Raw genomic sequence first — 20,545 nt, 5'->3', positions numbered from 1 at the left:
ACTGACAAATGAAGTACAACACCATAGGGTTCAGATAAAGGTTCCTACAGAAATAGGAATTTAGTATCTTACACAGTTACACATTGATCCAGGAAGACATGGATGACTTATTAAATCAGTGGTACTGATTTAAGTAGTATCCCTTTGAAGTCTAACATGGTGACTTATGCTATATCCAAATAGATAAAAAGCTAAATGAAATAAAAACATTAAAAGAAACCTTTAAATAAGTGAATTCATAGATAAATAAATAATAAATAAATATTGTTAAAATAAAATTTAGGAGAATGTGTTAAGAATCCAGGGATAGGAAAATCTTGTTAAGCAAGACAGAGCACTCCAAAGCTATGCAGAAAATGATAGACATGATCACAATACTAAAATATTACTGCAGTAGCAATTTGTGTTAGGTAAAATGCAGAAACCATCAAAGGAAAAATGATTAAGTGGGAAATTAACATCCTGTTAGTCTATAAGAAAAGGATGAAGAACCTACCAGAAAAGATATGGACAGTCACTTAGAAAAAGAAGTGTAAATGGCCAATAAACACCTGAGAAAAATTACATAACTTTATTAGATATCAAGGAAATGTCAATTAAAACAACAACAACAACAAAAGAGAAATACTTTGACTCTGTTAGCCAAAAATTCAAAAGTGTTATGAAGGATTGAGAAATAAACATTTTTAGACATTGGTGTTGAGAAGACAAATTGCTACTGACCCTTGGGAGGGCAATTTAACTCTGTGACCTTGGGGGTGGTAGTCACATAGCACTGAGAATGTGGTGGTGATAGTTATCATATACTTCCTTGAAGTTGGTCATGGCCTTCATATAACTCCATGACAGCCATGGTAGTTGTATTCACACAACTCTTGTGACAGTAGTGGAGGTATTGATATAGCTGTGATGGTGGCAGTGGTGGTAATTACATAATGCTGAGAAGTTATAATCTACACATAACTGCTACATTAGTCATGAGATTCACATAGCGTTGCATTAATGTTGGTGGTGATGATCACATAATTCTGTGATATTGTCGATGGTGGTATTCAAAATAACCTGTGACACTGTGGACATATTTATTTATATGACTGCAAAGTTGGCTGTGTTTAACTCTGCAAAGTTGCAGTTGGTAGTATTCACATGACTGCAATGATTGAGATAGCAATAATCATCCAACTCTGCAATGTTGATCATGTTTTTGTTATTCTGTGAAGTGGCTGCAGGTGATCTTCACGCAATACTGTTGTGGTGCTCATAGTATTCACATAACTGCGATGGTGTGTTGGTGATGGTATTCGAATGATGCTATGATATTGGTCATGGTGTTTATATAACCTTGTAGTGCTGATTATGGTAGTCACATAGCTCAGTGGTCATGTTGGTGGCAGTAGTTTCAAAACTATGTCATTAGCCATCTATCCACTTATCTCTGTGACTTTGATCACGGTATAACATAGCCCTGTCATGGTGGTGGTGTTAGCATATATGTAATCTGCAACTGTGATAGTTGGTAGTTGCATTCATGTGACATTATGACATTGTTGCTGATGTTATACCCATGATTCTGTGAGGCTGGTCATGGTATTCACAGATCATGCTGGTAGTAGAAGTGGTATTCAAATAACTAGGTGTCAGAGGTCAGGTATTTATATGACCCTGCAATGTTAGAGGTTGTGTTTATAGATGCTGTGGAATTCATCATGGTATTTCTATAACCCTGCAACATTTGTCATGGTATTGGCATAAGTGTGCAACATAGTGGTGCTATTTACATATCTTGTGACAGTGGTGATGGTGTAATTTAGGTAATGCTATGACTTGGTCATGGTACTGGCATATCTTGAGTCTGGTTCCAGACCACCATAGTAAAGCAACTATCACAGTAAAGCGAGTCCCATAAATTTTTTGGTTTTCCAGTGCATATAAAAATTATGTCTACACTATACTGTAGTCTATTGAGTGTGCAATAGTACATGTCTAAAAAAATATATATACCTTAATTAGAAGATACTTTATTGCTAAAGAATGCTAACCATCATCTGAGTCTTCAGCGAGTCAACCTATTTGCTGGTGGAGGATCTTGACTGAATGTTGATGAAAACACAATATATGCAAAACATAAAAAAACTCGAAGTGCAATTAAAGGAAGTTTGCCTATATTTACACAATTCTATGATGATGGCGGAGTTGGCATTAACATGTCACTATGAGGTAGTGGTAGTGGTATTTATGTAAATCTGTGACTCTTGTCAGGATAGTCACATAACTCAAACTTGCTGTGGGTCATGGTATTCACAAAACTGCAATGGAGGTGGAAATATTTGCATAACTACGATGGTAATCATAGTGTTAACATATTTTTGTGACATATTTGGTGTATTCTCCTGGATCTGCCAGGATGGTTGTGGTTTTCAGATAACTCCATACGGCAGTTGTGGTGGTCTTTATATAACTGATAGTATTGGATGTGCTAATACTCTAACTCTGCAAAGTTGGTCATGGTCTTCATGTGATTCAGTAATGGTGGCAGTGGTATTCATATAACTCATCAGCACTGGTGTGGTCTCCATATAGCACTGCGAGGGTGGACATAGTGTTCACACAACTGTGAGGTTGTTGGTTGTAGTCTCATAACTTTGTAATGTTGGTGGTGGTGTTCACATGCCTCTTCAATAGCACCGATTGTACTTCTATAAATATGAGATGATATTGGTGATATATTCAAATGACTCTGCTATGATGCTTGCTAATTCTACGATGGTCATGATACTTATATTGCTACAACTCCTCAATGGTTGCATTGGGATACATGAAATGTTAGAACACTAGTCATGTTATTCACATAACTGTGATGATCGTCGTGGAATTCACAGAACTCTGTGATGTTGGTGGATTTATGTTCATAGGGCTCTGCAACTTTGGTCATGGTAGTCGCAAAACTCTGAGGCTGGATGTGGCATTCAGATAATTCTGTGCTGGTCGTGGCAGTATTAATATAACTATGATGTTGGTGATTGTGGTACTCAAATATCACTGCATGGTTATTAGTAATGCCCACATAACTTAAAAGTGTTCAATAATATTCACATTACTCTGTGGTGGTGGTGGTAGTCACGTAACTCTGCAACCCTGGTTGTGGTTTTCAATAGCTCTGTGATGGTGGGCATGGTTTTCAGATAATTTGCAGTACTTATTGTCACATTCACACACCCGTGATGGTGGCTCTGGAGTATTACCCTAAGTGTGAGACTGTGGATGTGAAATTTGCATAACTCTGCAATGGTGGTGATGGTGTTTTTCATATATCTCTGACAGGCTGTGACACAGCTCTGCCACTTTGGTCATAGTAATTATTTCACTTTGTAGTGTTGCTGGTGAGGGTACTCATGTAACTCAGGCATTGTCATGATGTTCACATAACTGTGACAGTATTGGGTGTGGTAATCTCATAACTACAAAGTGGGTTATGATCTTCATATATCTTAGCAACAGTGGTAGAAGTAGTCACATAACCCTGCTGTAGTGATGGCAGCATCCACATAACTGTAATAGTGATGGTGGTATTCATGTAACCTGCACTATTGCACATAGTCTTCATATGCTTTGTGACATCATGGTACTTACATATTCTGTAATGTTTGTCGTGGTATCCATGTAACTCTGCAATGGTGGATGTGGTATTTGCATAAGTTTGTGACTTTGGTGGTGCCGATAATCACATAGCCTTGTGACACTGGTCCTGGCGTTCACAAGTTTGTGCTGTTGGTCGCTATAATCACATGACTCTGAAGTGTTGGTCATCATCGAATTTATATACTCTGCAGTATACTCTGCAATGTTGGTCATGGTATCCACATAACTGTGATGGTGGTGGTGGTATTTAAATATCTATGATATGATGGTAACAGTTTCACATGACTGTGTAATGGTCGGAAGTAAAAGACACATTTTATGGGTAGAGAGACTTAAGTTTAGAGATGTTTAAAGTTTTGCTTAAAATTACATAACAAGATATGACAGAGCCAGTCTCACATTCAGGTTTTCTGAATAATTCAAATGCAGCCTTTTCTGTACTACACTGTGAAGTCTCCTCTTGCTAAGTCTAAATTTTAAAAGTATTTGTATAAAACATCTGTACCTTCAAACTCCCCTAGGGCCTTGGAACAAAATATTGCATTTCTAACATTCCAGTTGTTTAGAACTTCAGTAATGTCCATATACTCACATACACATATATATATTTTCATGTGTGAAACTGATAAAAATTTAACTACAAATGTAGAAGTGTAAATTGAACTTCTGAGAATTTATATTAAATAATGCAGAAGAAGGCTCTCTGGTAATCCAAAATAAAACATCTTTGAGGATAGTCTGTAGTTTATTCATAGAATCCAAAATATATTTATTAAATAATAAAATTTAATAATGGCAAGAATGCTAGGATTATAATTTTTTCATTTTTTTAAAAAATTATAAACCTCTAGAAGCTTTGTAAAGGACTAGAAATATGATGTAAGATGTTGGGATGTTGTGATTACATAGCAAGTTTAAGCAATCATTAATTACACATTTAAGTTTTTTGCATTTTGTGACATGTAAGTTACACCTTACACCTTAACGGGAGTTTTTAAAAAATGTACTTTTAAATAAAATGAAAATACTACGGGTTTCAGAAAAGGTGATTGCAGTACCAAGCTAAGCACTCAGGATTTTCTTATGGTATGAGTTATTGCTTTTATAGAAATGAGACAAAGCATCATCATGAATATAGTTAAATGTGATTCAAGAAATGTGTATGGCTTCCAGCAATATCCTTGATGTTGTTAGGAGGTGTCTCTTCATCTCAGCTCCTGGGGCTCATGATTTATGTTTTTTCCTCTTGCAGTACTTGGGCTGCATTGAAGTTCTACGCTCAATGAGGTCTCTTGACTTTAGTACAAGAACACAAATTACCAGGTAAGCCCTTTTGAAAATGGACTCCTGTGATTTTACTTAGGAAAGGAATGCCCCTTCAGTGCTGGAGGCTGGGGACAGACTCATTGGATTTCAAGGCTTCCACGTATTCATCCACGTTTGTGACATGTGTCTCCTGACATAGCACCTTGAAGAACACGCCCCTCTTTCCAAGCACTTTTTGTAACTGAGCTGCAGACAGAGTGCTTATACCTGTTTTTTTAATACAGGGAACTCTAATACCAGATTGTACTTAAACTTTGCTGAACTATAATCTTTTTAAAAAGAAAACCAAGATGTAAGGAGAAAATGTCCATCGGTATATGTGGAAATTAAAATGCATAGAGTTGGAAGTAGAAATGTTAATGGGAATAGTAATTTAAAAAGCAAGCTAATCCTTTTAAGGTATCAGTGACTTTGAACAGAGTTATATATTCTTTAACATCGACTAGATTCTAAACTTCTTGAGTGCCAGTTCTGAATTTAAGCATTGTTTTTATAAAATTCATAGCCTGATATAGTTTACACATTTAGGAAAAAATGCCAATTTCAAGTTATCTTGAAGAGGAGAACTGGAAAGCTAGGGTCTGTTAAAAGCTGCATTTCCGCCCGTGCGTGAGGAGCTTATGTTGCTATGGCAGTTGTGGAATTGTTTTATCTACATTGTTACCTCAGAAAATGCCTCATTTATTCCACTCAAATTGCTGGATTGTATATCTTTGGGTTAGCAAGCCAAAGTCTAAAGAATGAGATTTAGAAAGCAATTATATATAGTAATTAGCCGCTAAATAATGTACGTATCTCAATTCTGTGTTTTAAGTACCACAAGATAACTCTTCTTCCTCTCTGAAGAAATCTGTGTTCAGAATAGTTGATGTTCCTCTTTTCTCTAAATCTCCTCAGGCCACACATACATGGTGTAAACCCACCAACATTCATAATCCCCACATATTTGTAGGAAATGGTATATGAAAAATGAAAATCGTCAAGGCCAAAGAATGGTATTTTGAACTGAGAACATTTAAAAGAAAAGTTTGAACATTTGCTTAGTCATTCATTCTTCTTGCCCATGAAAAGGCATGTACAGTGCAGCATCTGTGGGAAGAGTACTCTGCCATGTTCCTTGGAGAATACTGGAACCTATGACAGTGTTCACCTTCTCCTGTGTGGTAAAGGTTGTTTTTAAAGAGAATTATTGACGAATTCCCTTAATAGATACTAGAACTTCTGAGATGATGAAGTCATTTCAATTCTCCTGATATATTCATTGAGCATTTACTGCTGGCTGTGCATGTGCAACATGCTGGCCATCGTGGTTGTCCTGCTTAACCAGGCCTCCCGGTTTGGGGGAGAAAGGTGCATATGCAGATAACTGAGGAGCATATTAGGGGCACAGACCATGCTGTGCCTGTCAGGGGGATGGGTGATGGGTGGGGGTTAGTTTACCATCCCAGTGCTCCCTTGGATGAGGGTCTTAGCACTCTTTGGGGTAGAACCCAAATGGGCAGATGTGATAATAACATTGCTAAGAAGCAGCCTTCTTTAGTGTTTTCTCTGTCTTGTTGTCTGAGTTCATATTCAGCACAGTGGATGCAAGATCCCATTGTTCTTAGAAAAAGGGAGTATCCATGAGTGTGAGAAAAAACTGATGTCGTATAGATGGTGGTCTTGGCACCTGCTGTTTTTCTGGGTCAGCTAGCTGGTGGGGTACAGAGAGGAACTTAGACATATGGTATTTGTGAAAGTCTGCCTAGAGATGCACTCCAGATGAAGAAATGGCTTCTGAAGAAGGAAATAGCTTCCCCACATGCCCTTCATTGTCAAACCAGTATGGCCTACTCTCTAATGTGTCCAGCGTCCAGTACAGTTTTGGAAAGTGGCATTGGATACTTCCCCACATTTTCAGACTCACATAACTATTTCAGGCAATCAGAAATCCCATTGCCAAGAATCTTGAAACTTGACTATTTTGGTATTTCCCATATTTGCTCCACTGGCTGACAGAAACTGCCCTACTCCCTCCCTACTGCCAGCACCACTTCATGGTCTGTGAAAAGCCCTTGGAAACCTCCAGTCTCCCTGACACCACACTGGGAAATCCCTGAGGGTCTCAGGTCTGTGTTATCTCAGGTAGGTGGGGGCTCTAAAGAGGGAGGACCCTGCTTTTCAGTGGGGGGACAGTCAGAGACCTCTGTTTTCATTTCAGTTAGGCCATTGGGTTTTCACGTGATATTACTGTGGCCAGAAATGCTGGACAACCACTACTCTAGAGACCAGCCTATCCTGGCCTGAGCCTGACCGTCAGGCAATCATACCATGCTTCTCCCTGAGAAATCTTGTTATGTGACTACTGTCAATTTGTACTGGGGGATAGGTTGAACTGTGTTTATAGTAAGAGGATTCAGGGGAGACCATGCTCTCCGTGACCTGGAAAGCAGCTTGTCGGGCTACCCTACACAATGTACCCTTGGTCACTGGACTAGCACAGCCTTACCTTCTTCCCTCTTTTCTTTGATTTTGTCATCTGCTCATTTTTATTTTATTTATTGTGTTAAGTACTATCTATTGTCGGCAGTCATATTAGGCCATTTTTAGGACATGAAAGTCTATAGGTATATATACAATTAAGCCCAGAGCATTCTGCGAGATAGTCTTTCTCCAACAGTAAGTGCAAAATATGACAAGTATTTTTGGTTCTAAATGACCTCAGCTGACTACCTACATTGCTTGGGTTTGTCAGATAATGGCCAAGTATACTTTCTACTCAGGGTGTGTAGACTTATACTTAGCCAAGAGTGACCTTGCTACACTTCCAGGGTGAGCTCAGGAAATGTATAAATACATCATCCAGTGCCCAACATAAACCCACTTTTTCCAAATTGTAGAGTGTGAACAACCGAATCTGATTTAGGTATTTTTATTTATTTATTTATTTAAAAGTTGTCATAGTTTCAATGGGCCCTGAAGACTCTGGTTTGACCCAGACTTTCATCAGCACTGCTCTTGGCATTCTACTTGGCCTATGCACACCTGAGAGTTCTGCTTCAGAACTGGGATATTTTGAAAATTCTCCAGAAATATACTTAAAATTTCTTTAGTTTGAAAACCAAAATCAAAACTTGTAACAGGAAACTATTTTTCTTTTGAGAAGATATTTCCCTTTTCTTTTTATTCAATATATTCCTGGGGTCTTGGGAAACATTGCTGATGTCACATGTATGTCGAAGTTCAGAGGCACTGGCCACAGTCTCTCACAATACTATACAGCATGTGGTAGAGTTTAAGTGAACACAAGATCAGCCATCAGCCAGTGAGTGGGACTGAGTAGTGCCATGCTGGAATCTTTCGTCTGGTGTTTCACACAAGGGATATATGACCACTGGTATTGGTCTGATAGTGCTGGGCAGTTGACAGGTACAGGACCTTGAGTTTGAACAAAATGGTAAGCATGTCCTTGGTGATATGAAAGAGAAGGAGCAGCAGCTGGAGACATGGCATTCTGCATTGTGGGTGCCTGTGATGCCATGAGCATGGTGCCTGGCTTGCGTGGAGGCACCCTGTCTTCATTCTTAAGGAGGGCAGCCATATGACCTCAGTGCAACTTCCCCATGCTGCTTACCCTCTCCTCTCCGAGTCGACCTGGAAGGCTCAGTAACACTTCTCCAGTCTCTTCTGGCTTCCAACATCCTATATATGCTCTCAAAAGATATCCAAGGTAAAAACTTTCACTGCACAAGCCTTCAGCTTCATCACATCCTGGACACCCTCATCCGTGTGCATCCATCCAGCTCCTGTACATTTTCTCTCATGTGCATAAAGGCCTCCCTGAGACCGCACGCCCTGGTTGGACTTCCTGCAAGAGAGGGGCTGAGCAGGCTGCGTGTGGGCACCCTGACCTCCTCCACTCATGCCAGAGCCACCCAGACCACTTCACCATCTGCCACCAACATGTCTGTGTCATGCCATGTCATCACAAGTTCATGGGGGATTGGAGCAGTGCACATAGTGTGGTGTGGGGAAAGGCCACATTTACTAACAATGTATTTGTGTTGTTTATAGAGGCTTTCCCATCTTTGGGACACTGCTCGGGCTGCAAGGAGCTATGGTGGTAGAAGAGGGATGCACAGAAGCGGGGCAGGTAAGGTGGTGGGCTCCTTGTTTTTGGGAGGAGCTGCAAATGGTCCAGGGAATGATACCACTCTGCTTGGTGGAATGACAGAAACACTTGGGAGGTGAAGGTTTGGACATCTTTTGTTCAGGTGTGAGGCCATTGTTTCCTCTCAGAGAACATGAACTTGAGGCACTGCGCCTAATGGGAAGAACTTCGATTCTGTCACTTTCTCACTTTGAAACCCTAGAGAAAGTCATTTGGGGGGGGGCCCTTATTTGAAAATCATGATGTTGGTGGTATTAGAATGTGGGCTTTGCACCTGGCACATGACATAGAACACAGGCCGACTTTGCTAAATGCCTTGGTACTCCACAAATCTGATCTTTCCAGTTCAACTACTTCATTATGATATTCCAGAGTTGCATTTTCACTAGAAAATTAACACTTCCAATGCTGATTTAAGGTCAGCATGCCAGGAGAAAGAGCAAGTCTGTTAAAATCATCCATGAGGCTCGTTGATTCTCAGAATTAGAAAAGAGAGCAGCGGCGTGAGCGGTCTGCCCACCTACCTCTGTGTTTCTGGGCAATGCAGGAAGGCTAACTTGTGATTTTAGCCTCATTGGCTCTTTCTAAATTTACTTGTTCTGAACATGTTTCTTAGGCTGAGCCTCTTGCAGCCTTGCACCCCCAGAGGGGCGAGGCCTGGCAGGGAGGGAGTTAGTGTTTTCTCAGTTTAGAATTCTTTTTGAAAACACCAGCTTGCCTACGTGCGAACGCATCTGAGCTTTGGATAAAGTAGGCTGAGTCCTTCCGCTTCACTTCTATATTGTTACTTGGGCTTTAACACCAACCAGAATAGTTTTATGCCCCTGTGGTGTCTCTTTTATTGGTGTTTGCGTGCAGGAATGTGCTAGACACGGGCATGTGGATACAGGTACCCAGGGAGCCATGGCCTAGGAGAGAGGCTCCGAGTCTCAAGGCAGAGGGACAGGTGTTCAGTGCAGGTGAAAAGTATCATGAAAACACGGGAGAGGATCCCTGGGGCATGGGCAAGCCTGGAAGTACTTTCTCAGGGAAAGAGCATTTTAGCCCAGGCTGGATTTCTTCCCCATCCACATGGCACATTGAAAGAAACATGAGACTGAGGCAATTACTTCCACTTGGGCTTCGCAGGTGTGTGTGTAATGTGGGCAGAGTCACTCCTGAAAACCCTTAACCAGCCCCATGTAGGTTCTGCCTATCTGACTCTGTGCAGTAATTCTAATGCATGCCAAAGGTGTGGGAGCCTGAGCCAGATTCAGAGAAGGAACATGGCCACAGTCTGTACCAAGGTCCGGCCCCAGCTAGCTGCCTTTAGGATACAGGGAGGGCCTTGGGGCATGGAATCTGCTTTTCCACAGGCCTCACTCTGTGCTCAAACTGCATCTGTGGCACAGTGGGGCAGTGGGGTCAGGGAGCAGGGGAAGGGTTCCTTGTATCACTAGATTACTGATAGAGGGCTTGTTCAGGAGCAGGGTTCTGCCCTTGCACTGGCTTAATTCCTGCAGGATGTGCCTCAGAGTTCTCCCTTGGAGGGGTGGGGATGCTGGCATGTTTGCCCACTGACTGCACCCCGCTAAGTTAAGTTAAATTAAGGATTGCCCTGGGTAGGGACAGAGCTTCATGCTTTGGGGCACCCAGAGTGGGCTGAGGATGCTGGAGAAACCTCCATCAGTGCAGTGGACTGGCTGAACACGAAGCATCAAAGCCCTTGGCCCTTGGATCTGTGTGTCTGAACTGGAGTTTTCAGTTGAGGCTCCCATGAACAGCTGTCCTGATCTGGTCTTTGAACAGAAGGCCTCTGACCTCTCAAAGCAGAGCACTTAGTACATGGGGTGGGGCTCCTAATCTAGCAGGCAAGTAAAGGGATCTTTGGGTGCCAGCTTGGCATGAACTCTTACCAGAGGAGCACATCCCACCCACTCATTCTCTCTCTGGGGTGAGGCTCCTTACTCACAGATAGGGATGAAGCCCCCACCTGAGGCCTGTTGAGAGTCTTAGAAATGAGACTTGCCGAGTCTCATTTGGCTATAAGCTGGTGCTGCACCTGATGCGTAATAGGTGTTCAACAAATCTGGATAGGGTTATTATTATGAATTTAATTCTACAGTTCACTCTTTCCAAATTTTTCAATAATATAATAGTAATTTCTGATCGCTATTATTACTAATTATCAATATCAACCAATTGATCCAGGATTTTTTGTCTAGCTGTAAAGAAAGATTGGTTTGATACAACAAACTGAAGTTATTGAAGATGATAAAATATTTGGTAATGTGGCATTAATTTTTACTTAAGCCAGTATGGTCTAGTATTTCATTTTATATTCTTGCTTTGCTATTAATAATATTGAATACTTACTATGATCCAGGCATTTATTAAGCATGTCATTTATTCATTCAACAAATATTTGTTGATTGCATACCATGTCCAGTCACTGTTTAGATATTAAGAATAAGATACAACATAAGAACCTGCCTTCTATTGGAGGAAGAAGGAGAAAATAAACACAAACATATACAAAAGAACGGTGTTAAGGTGAACCATATGAACTTGTCATTTTTGTAGTTAAAAGTGATCAAATGTTGGCAATTGCATAGTAATTTCAGATAGTGATAAGAGCATTCAGGGTCTCTTCTCAGGAACCCTGGGAGGCAAGTTGTGTGCATTTTGGAGATGAGAAAACTAAGGATCAGAATGTTAATGTAAATTGCCCAAGACCACACAGCTTGGAAGTAGCAAAACTGAGAACTGAACCAGAGCAGTCTGGACCCAGAGTCTGTTATCACAAGTAGCATTTACTGCTGCTTGAATAAGAGGGTGCATCCTTCAGGAAGCTGCGAGTGCTGGCCAACCTTGACACACAATGGATGGGTGGGCACTACTGGGAGGCGGGAATCCCCTGTTAATTTGAATGCCCTTTCTGACCACAGTGGATTGATGGCCTTGAGCAGGGAATGAACACAAAGTCAGGGTCTGTGGAGGCACTCAGTGCCCGATGGGGATGAGTGGGGCAGATGCACCTAAGGAAAGGGGTCTGTTATAGACAGTGTGGGCTCTGCAAAGACTTTGCTGCTCTCACTATGTTTACTCTGTTCATCCTGGGAATGCTCATTTTGTGCTTCAGCAACTCACCATTGAATTTCACCAAATAATAGAGGAAATGTAATAAAAGTGTTCTTAACAAAAATTTTCATATGAAGTTTATACAAAGGATAAGGCTCTCATCACCTCAACTAGCTTGAACTGAGCTAGCAGAATAGGGTGGGAATGAGTACAATGGGCGGGGGAGCGGTGAGAGGAAAGATGAAACGAGGAAAGATGGGCTGAGTGGAAGTGGCATGAGATGGGGTGGGCTGGGGTGAGGTGGAAGGAGCTGAGTGGAAAGGAAGAGATGTCATCTTCCTTTCCGAGAGGTCAGGGACAGATCTATTTTCCTTTTTCTTGCCTTATACATATGAATAAACCAGCCCGATTCTTCTGTTCCCCTCATGTGGTAAATATAGACATCATTCTATTTCCTCATTTCTCCTTTTCTTTTTAAACACTGGTTAACACTGTGTCAGGATTGTCCCATCATCATAATTTTTTGACTAGCTGACCATGGATCAGGTACAATTTAAGTAGCTATTTCTACCAGCGATGATATTTATTGCCCAAAGACATGGAAACTTCCAACCATGGTGCCTAGTCCTGGGAACCTCGTTAAGAAGACCTTCCTAGACAGTCTCCTGGGTATGAGTGTCAGGGTCAATTGAGCATGCGTGGCTGGGCAACAGGTGTAGGGCCTGACATGGGCTTGGGCAGCTAGTTGGCTATACAGGTGAGCCAGGATCTGGCAGGAAGTGTGGCAAGGAAAAGCAAGTGGGTAGGATAAGTTCATATGTTATCGAAATGCAGAGAAAAGGGTTAGACACAGCGTATTAGTTTTAGTACAGCAAGTCAAGGACTTTGCGAGCCTTACATGCAAAGCCTCAAGACTTGTTTGCTTATTTGTTTGCTTCTTTGGCAGCCTATTAAGCTGGCTCTGTTTCCCAGTGGAACTTTATGGTTGGTGAAGAGATATTCTTTGAAGGCTGAGGAAGCAGGAAACATACTAATTACTATGGATGCTGTGCCATGGAGATTCTGCTACAGTGGGTTGAGCAAGGTGTAGGCTGTCCCTGATGTGACCCTGATATTATCTTTGGATGATGGCAACAGGAACAGAAGGTCTTTGTCTTTCCTCTACCATATCACAACAGAAGGAAAGGACTTCTCACCTAATCTGGACTCTACTGTAGTATGGATGTCTTTAAGAACCCAACAGAATGGGCAGGAGGGGCTACAGGGATTATTTGTATTCTATCAATGCTCTGATCTGGGACAGGTTTCCCAAAGATTTTAATACACACACAGATCATCTAATTTTCTAGAGCAGTGGTTCTCAAACTTGAGTATACATTAGAATCACCTGGTAAGCTAGTTATAACAGATGGCTAGGCCCCACGCCCAGAGTTTATGATTTAGTGGGTCTGGGGTTGGGGCAAGAATACAGCTTTCTAAAAAGTTTTCAGGGGCTACTGATGCTGCCCCTATCCAGGTACCATACTTTCAGAAGCAGTGTTCTAGAGATGTATTTTTCACTTCTGAACCTTTGGCAGCTACCATCTATGACACCACAATTTTGAAAACGAGTCCATTTATGTTTTTCAAGTGATTCTACTCATCCAAAAATTTTAAAAATGAAGAGCATAGACAATTTAGTGGCTTAGAATGGTTTAAATAGAATCCATAAGATGACTACGTGGCATTCATTCCATACTCTCCTTAAGGACCATCTGGCATGGTGTATATTTATAATCTTCCTGCCAGAAGCACATTTGTGTAAGAATGTACCTCTCTGATTGCTCCTTTTCTGTCTTATTCTCTGAGTTCACTTACCCCCCAAATACATCATTTCATAAGGATTTCTTTGCCCTCACAGAAAGCAGCCTAGCATTGCAGGCCCTGGAGTCAGATTATCTGTGCTTCTGATGGGGAACAACTTTCCGGCTATGTGATCTTGTGTAAGTAACTTAAGTTCTCTGTGTCTCAATTCCCCCGTCTTTAAAATAGGAATCATAATGGTGCCTCCTTCATAGGGTTGAGAAGTAATTGCGTTAATATCTGAAGAGCACTTTACATGCTCTCTACTACATGGGAGGGCTCAAGATATAGTAGCTAATACTGATATTTCTATTTTTATTATATCCTCTTCTTGTTGATAATCTCATTGCTTTAAATAATACTTCCAGGTGTATACGTTATAAATCTATATCTGTAAGTGTATCTTCTCAAGTTCAACCCTGTGTTCATAGCAGCTGACTGGACCTGTGTCTTTTTGAAGATGCTCAGTCACTTGTCAAGTCCTGAGTGACCTATCTCTGTCTCTCTGTTCTGTTTATTGTCTATCATTCTCACCTCATTACCATAGTTGAGTGCAGCTCACATCTCCTTATACATTTGTCATAAGTGCAATGTACACATCTCCCAAACTAGAAACTGCAGAGTCAGTCTTATCTCATTCTCCCTTGTTTAATTACCAATGCTTGTTGTTTTTCCCTTGGAAACTTCACATGTAATTTCCCTCCTTTTATCTAGTCTCTCCTTCAATTCCCTTTGTATCTGCTAATCAGTTAATGTGCCTGAAACATATTATACCCCACTTAGCTTCATGGTTTATCTATTACCTGCAGAATACAATGAAAAAAATTTAATGTATTATTTATTATTCAGTGATCTATTTGACCCGCCTCAGCATACTTTTCCAAATATATTTCCCATAATTCCCCACTATGCCACCTTTTCACAGTCACACTGGCTTACATAGTACCCCATTCTCCTGGTCCACTATCCATACCTCAAGGCCAAATATTCGGGCACAGAATATTTTGCCCTAAGCTGTAGGACTACTTTGTCTGAATTGCTATGCAGGCTTTTACCTCATTACACATTGCATTGGACTTGTAAAGACACAGATCATATTTCATCTACTATAAAATATCATCTACTGTAAAAAATACTTCATTATTTTATAGTCACTAAACAAAAAAGCACTGTGTGACACAATGCTTTCATATCACTTAGAACCAATTTTTAAAATGTGACACAATGCTTTCATATCACTTAGAACCGATTTTTATGTATTAGGAAAGCTATTTTGGATTTTTGCAGACTCAGATTTATATCATTATAACACTTATACATCTGTTAAAAGGAAAATATAAGCAATATGAAAAGGTAGTCTTAAAAATTTCTTCTAAATGTGAGTCTGAATATAGTGAATCATTTCTTGACTCAGAATCATTGCTATCCATGTTTTTTTTTTTCCTTAAGATTTATTGTCCTCGAGGCCATTTAAAGAGCATTGGAAATGAATGAAATTGGAATCAGAATAGAAAAATATTTAAAACCAAATTTGGTTTTTAAAATGATCATTGAAATTGATAAACTGCTAGTTAGACTAATTAAGAAAAGAGAGAAAATTCAAATTGTCAATAACAAGACTGAAGGAGGGAACATTACTACAGATACTATAGATGCTGAAAAGATAATAAGGGAATATTTTGAACAATTTCATGGCAATAAATTGGATAACTTGGAGGAGATGGATGAAATTTCTTTAAAGCTACAACTACCAAAGTGGCTTAAAGAAAAAATAGATAATCTGAATAGGCTTACATCTATTAAAGAAATTAAATTTATAGTAAAACAAATAATAATAATAAAAATAAAACCTTCAAACAGAGAAAACTCTAGAGCTACATGGTTCCACTGGTGAATTCCACCAAACATTTAAGGAAGAAATAACACCAGTTATCCACAATCTTGTCCAGAAAATAGGAAGGAACACTTCCTGGTTCATTTAATGAGGCCAGTATTATCTTGATAGCAAAACCAGACAAAGGTATTACAAACAAACAAACAAACGAACAAACAAGAAACAAACAAAAAGCCTCATGGACTTAGACACAAAACCTTAACAATGTAGTAGCAAACTGGATCCAGCAATGCATCATACACTGGAGGGGTTACCCAATGGTCGTAAGATTGGTTCAACATTAAAAAAATCAATCAATGTAATTCCCCATAACAGCAAAGTTATATGAAAATTTCAATAGATGCAGAAAAGCCTTTGACAAAATTCGATGTATATTTATGATAAAAATTCTCAGTACACTAGAAATAAAAGGAAACTTAATTTGATAAGAGGACATCCACAAGCAATCTAAAGCTAACATTATAGTTAATGGTGAAGAACTGAGTACATTCCCTCTAATATCAGGAACCAGGCAAGTTTTCACAACTCTTATTCAGCATCATACTAGTGATTTTAGTCAATGCAGTAAGACAAGGGGAAAAAAGCTATACAAACTGGACAGGCAGAAATAAAACTGTATTTATTTGCAGATAACATAATCATCTACTAGAAAATCTTGACACATCTACATAAAAGCTACAAGAACTAAGTGAGTTTAACAAGTTTGCAGAATACAATTAATACAAATATCAATTATATTTTTATTTATTTATTTATTATTTATGCCTATAGCACCTAGTCTTCCTCGGTGGCCTCCAACTGAAGTACTAACCAGGCCCAACCCTGCTTAGCTTCCGAGATTAGACATCAGGTTTGTTGAGGGTGGCATGGCCATAGACCATGGACCATGGCTCCACTTGAGCGCGAACCCAGGACCTTCTGTGTGTAAAGCAGACATGCTAACTGCTAGACTATGGAACCACATCCTCAATTGTATTTTTATATACTAGCAAGATCAATTGGAAAATGAAATTTTAAAAAGATAATTTATAATATCATAAAACATGAAATAGTATAGAATTGAACAAAATATATATAAGATTTATATGCAAAAAACTATGTAACACTGATGAGAGAAATTAAAAATCTAAATAAGTGGAGAAATACACTGTGTTTATAGATTAAAAGACTCAGTGTTGTTAAAATACCAAATTTTTCCACATTGATCTAATACAATTCCAATCAAAGTCCCAGTAGACTTTTTGTAGAAATTAATAAGCTGATTCTTAAATGTATGTAGAATAAATGAAGACCTAGAATAGTCAAAACAATTTTGGAAAAGCATGCAAAGAGAACTCCCACTATAAAGTTATAATAATCAGTATAGTGTGGATGTCAGCATAAGGACAAGGACAGACATGTAGGGTCTAGAGACATATCCACATGTAATAGTCAATTTATTTTTGACAAAAGTGCCAAGATAACTTAGTGAAAAAAAGATGATTTTTTTCAACAAATGCTGCTGAGACAGTTGAATATCTTCCTGTAGAAACCAAGAACAACAACAAACTTCTATCACCATATACAAAAGTTAACTTGAAACACCTTTTAGACCTGAATCCAAATGTTAAATCTATGTAATTTCTAGGATAAAACAAATATGATAGTCTTTGTAATTTAGGGTTAGGCAAAGATTTCTTAGGATACAAAAAGCACAAATCAGAAAAGAAAAGGACAGAGTTGCTTCATCAAAGTTAAAAATTTTCTCTTTGAGATTATTAAAAAATGAAAGACCAACCACTGACTGGGCAAAAATATTTACAAAACACCTACCTGATAAAGGACTTGTATCTGGAACATAGAAAGAATTCTATGCAACAAACCATTTTAATAACAAGTCTTTGCAACAAACTGATTTAACACAGACAAAAATGATAGGAACAGCACTTCACCAAAGAAGAGATATGAATAGAAAATAAGTACATGAAAAGAAGTAAAACATCATCAGTCATTACAGAAATGCAAATTAAAGCCAAGTTGAGACACTACACATCTACTGGAATGACAAACAAAATAAAACAAAACACCCTGACAATACCAAGGGCTGGCCATGATATGGAGGAGCAGCTGAAACTCTCCGACATGGCTGTTAAGCATGCAAAATAGTACAGCCACTATGGAAAACAGTTTGACAATTTCTTATATAAAGTTTGTTGCTTACCATATAACCCAACAATCCCATCTTTTTTTTTTCAAGTTAATAAAAAGATATCACACAACATGCAAAATCCTGTATATAAATGTTTATAGCAACTTTATTAGTAATTGCCTCAAATTGGGAATAACCCAAATACATATCTATTGGAGAACAGGCAGACCAATTGTATGTCAGTGTAATAGAACATTACTCAGCAATAAAGAAGAAAAAAATCTCTACAAAAATATTTTGTCGTCATCATGCTGTATATTATGTTCCCCAAACTTATAACTGTAAGTTTGTACTCTTTGATTATATTTACCCATTTCCTCCACCCCATTACCATCCCTGCCTCTGGCAACCACCAATCTACTGTTTCAATGTGTTAGATTTTTTTTTTTTAGACTCTACCTATAAGTGGTATCATATAGTATTTGTCTTTCTCTGTCTTACTTATCTCACTTAGCATAATGCCCTTGAGGTCCATCCATGTTGTTGCAAATGGCAGACTTTCCCTCTTTTTTATAATGTTGTAGTGAACATGGGAATGCAGATAGCTCTTCTACATACTGACTTCATTTTCTTTGGAAATACACCCAGAAGTGGAATTGCTGGATCAGATGATAACCCTACTTTTATTTTTTTTCAGGAAACTCTAAATTGTTTTTCATAGCGGCTGTACTAGTTTACATTCCCACCAACACTATACATGAATTCCCTTTTCTCCACATCCTTTTCTCCACATCCTTGCCAATACTTAGCTCTTATCTTTTTAATGACAGCCATTCTAACGGGTGTGAGGTGGTATTTCATTATGGTTTTGATTTGTATTTCCCTGATGATTAGTAATGTTGAGTACCTTTTCATGTACCTGTTGGCCATTTGTATGTCTGGAAATATCTGGATCTTCTTCCCATTTTTAAATTGGATTTTTTTTTTCGCTATTAGTTGTATGAATTCTTTGCATATTTTGGAAATTAACTCCTTATCAGACATATGATTTGCAAATATTTTCTCCTGTTCTGTAGGTTGCCTTTTAATTTTGTTGGTGGTTTCCTTTGCTGTTCAGAAGCTTTTTAGTTCGGTGTAGTCCCGCTTGTTTATTTTTGCTTTTATTATCTTTGCTTTTGGTGTCAAACCAAAAAATCATCGTCAAAACCAATGTTAAGAAGCTTACCCTCCCTATTTTTCCTTCTAGGAGTTCTGGTTTCAGGTCTTATGTTCAAGTCTTTAATTCATTTTGAGTTGATTTTTTATCAATGGTGTGAAATAAAGGTCCAGTTTCACATTCTTTTGCATGTGGCTATTCAGTTTTCCCAACATCATTTATTAAAGAGATTATACTTTCTCCATTGTATTTTCTTAGCTCCCTTGTCGTAAATATATAGGTAAGTTTATATCTAAGGTCTATAATCTGCTCCAATGATCTGCGTCTTTGTTTTTATGTCTATACTATACTGTTTTGATTACTTTAGCTTTGTAATAGTATTCGAAATCAGGAAGTGTGATGCCGGCAGCTTCAATCTTCTTAAGATTGCTTTGGTTATTTGGGATCTTTTCTGGTTCCATACAAATTTTAGGATTTTTTTCCTATTTTTGTAATAATGCCATTGGAATTTTGCGAGTGGCTGTATTGATTCTGTAGATTGTTTTGGGTAGTATAGACATTTTAACAATATTCTTCTAATCCCCGAACATGGAGTATCTTTCCATTTATTTGTACCTTCTTTAGTTTTTTTCATCAATGTCTTATAGTTTTCAATGTGTATATCTTTCAACTCTGGTTAAATTTATTCTTAGGTATTTTATTCTTTTCTATGAAATTAGAAATGAGGTTTTTTTTTCTTAATTTTGCTTTTTGATAGTTCATTCTTAGTGTATAGAAACACAATTAATTTTGGATATTGATTTCATATTCTACAACTTACTAAATTTGTTTATTAGCTCTAAGAGTTTTTTTTAGTGGAATCTTTAGCATTTTCTATCTAGAATATGTGATCTGAAAATAGATAGTTTTACTTTTTCTTTTCTAATTTGGATACCTTTTATTTCTTCTCATCTACTTATTCTGGACAGGACTTCCAGTAGTATGTCGAATAAAAGTGGCAAGAGTGAGCATCCTTGTCTGGTTCCTGATCTTAGAGAAAATGCTTTCAGCTTTTCACCATTGAGTATGATGTTAGCTGTGGGCTTGTCATCTATATCCATTATTATGTTGAAGTACATTCCCTCTATACCCAGTTTGTTGAGAGTTTCTATCATGAATGGATGTTGAATTTTGTGAAATGCTTTTTTGCATCTATTGAGATGATCATATGATTTTTATTCTCCATTTTGTTAATGTGGTGTATCACATTGATTGATATGCAGATGTTGAACCAGCTTCGCATCCCTCAAATAAAACTCACTTGACTGTGGTGTATGATCCTTTTAATGTATTGTTCTAAAAATATCAATT

At 38.6% G+C, this 20,545-nt stretch overlaps 1 protein-coding gene across 7 annotated transcripts in view; it reads left to right on the top strand.

The window, feature by feature from the left end:
• The window catches only part of SHC3 (SHC adaptor protein 3), a 148,916-nt gene that overhangs the window by 32,118 nt on the left and 96,253 nt on the right, over nt 1-20,545 (top strand). For 4 of the 7 annotated variants that reach the window (XM_036238631.1, XM_036238633.1, XM_036238632.1 and 1 more), the window contains 2 exons: nt 4,892-4,962; nt 9,019-9,097. In XM_036238631.1, coding sequence (XP_036094524.1) covers nt 4,892-4,962; nt 9,019-9,097 — 150 coding nt within the window. Of the gene's footprint in view, nt 1-4,891; nt 4,963-9,018; nt 9,098-12,503; nt 12,506-20,545 lie in introns of all 7 variants that reach the window. The other 3 variants (XM_016133436.2, XM_036238635.1, XM_036238634.1) reach the window with 2 other exon arrangements.

This window comes from Rousettus aegyptiacus, unplaced genomic scaffold (genome assembly GCF_014176215.1).
Source record: "Rousettus aegyptiacus isolate mRouAeg1 unplaced genomic scaffold, mRouAeg1.p scaffold_m13_p_3, whole genome shotgun sequence".
Taxonomy (NCBI): Eukaryota; Metazoa; Chordata; class Mammalia; order Chiroptera; family Pteropodidae; genus Rousettus; species Rousettus aegyptiacus.
This window is presented reverse-complemented; position numbering and strand designations above follow the sequence as displayed.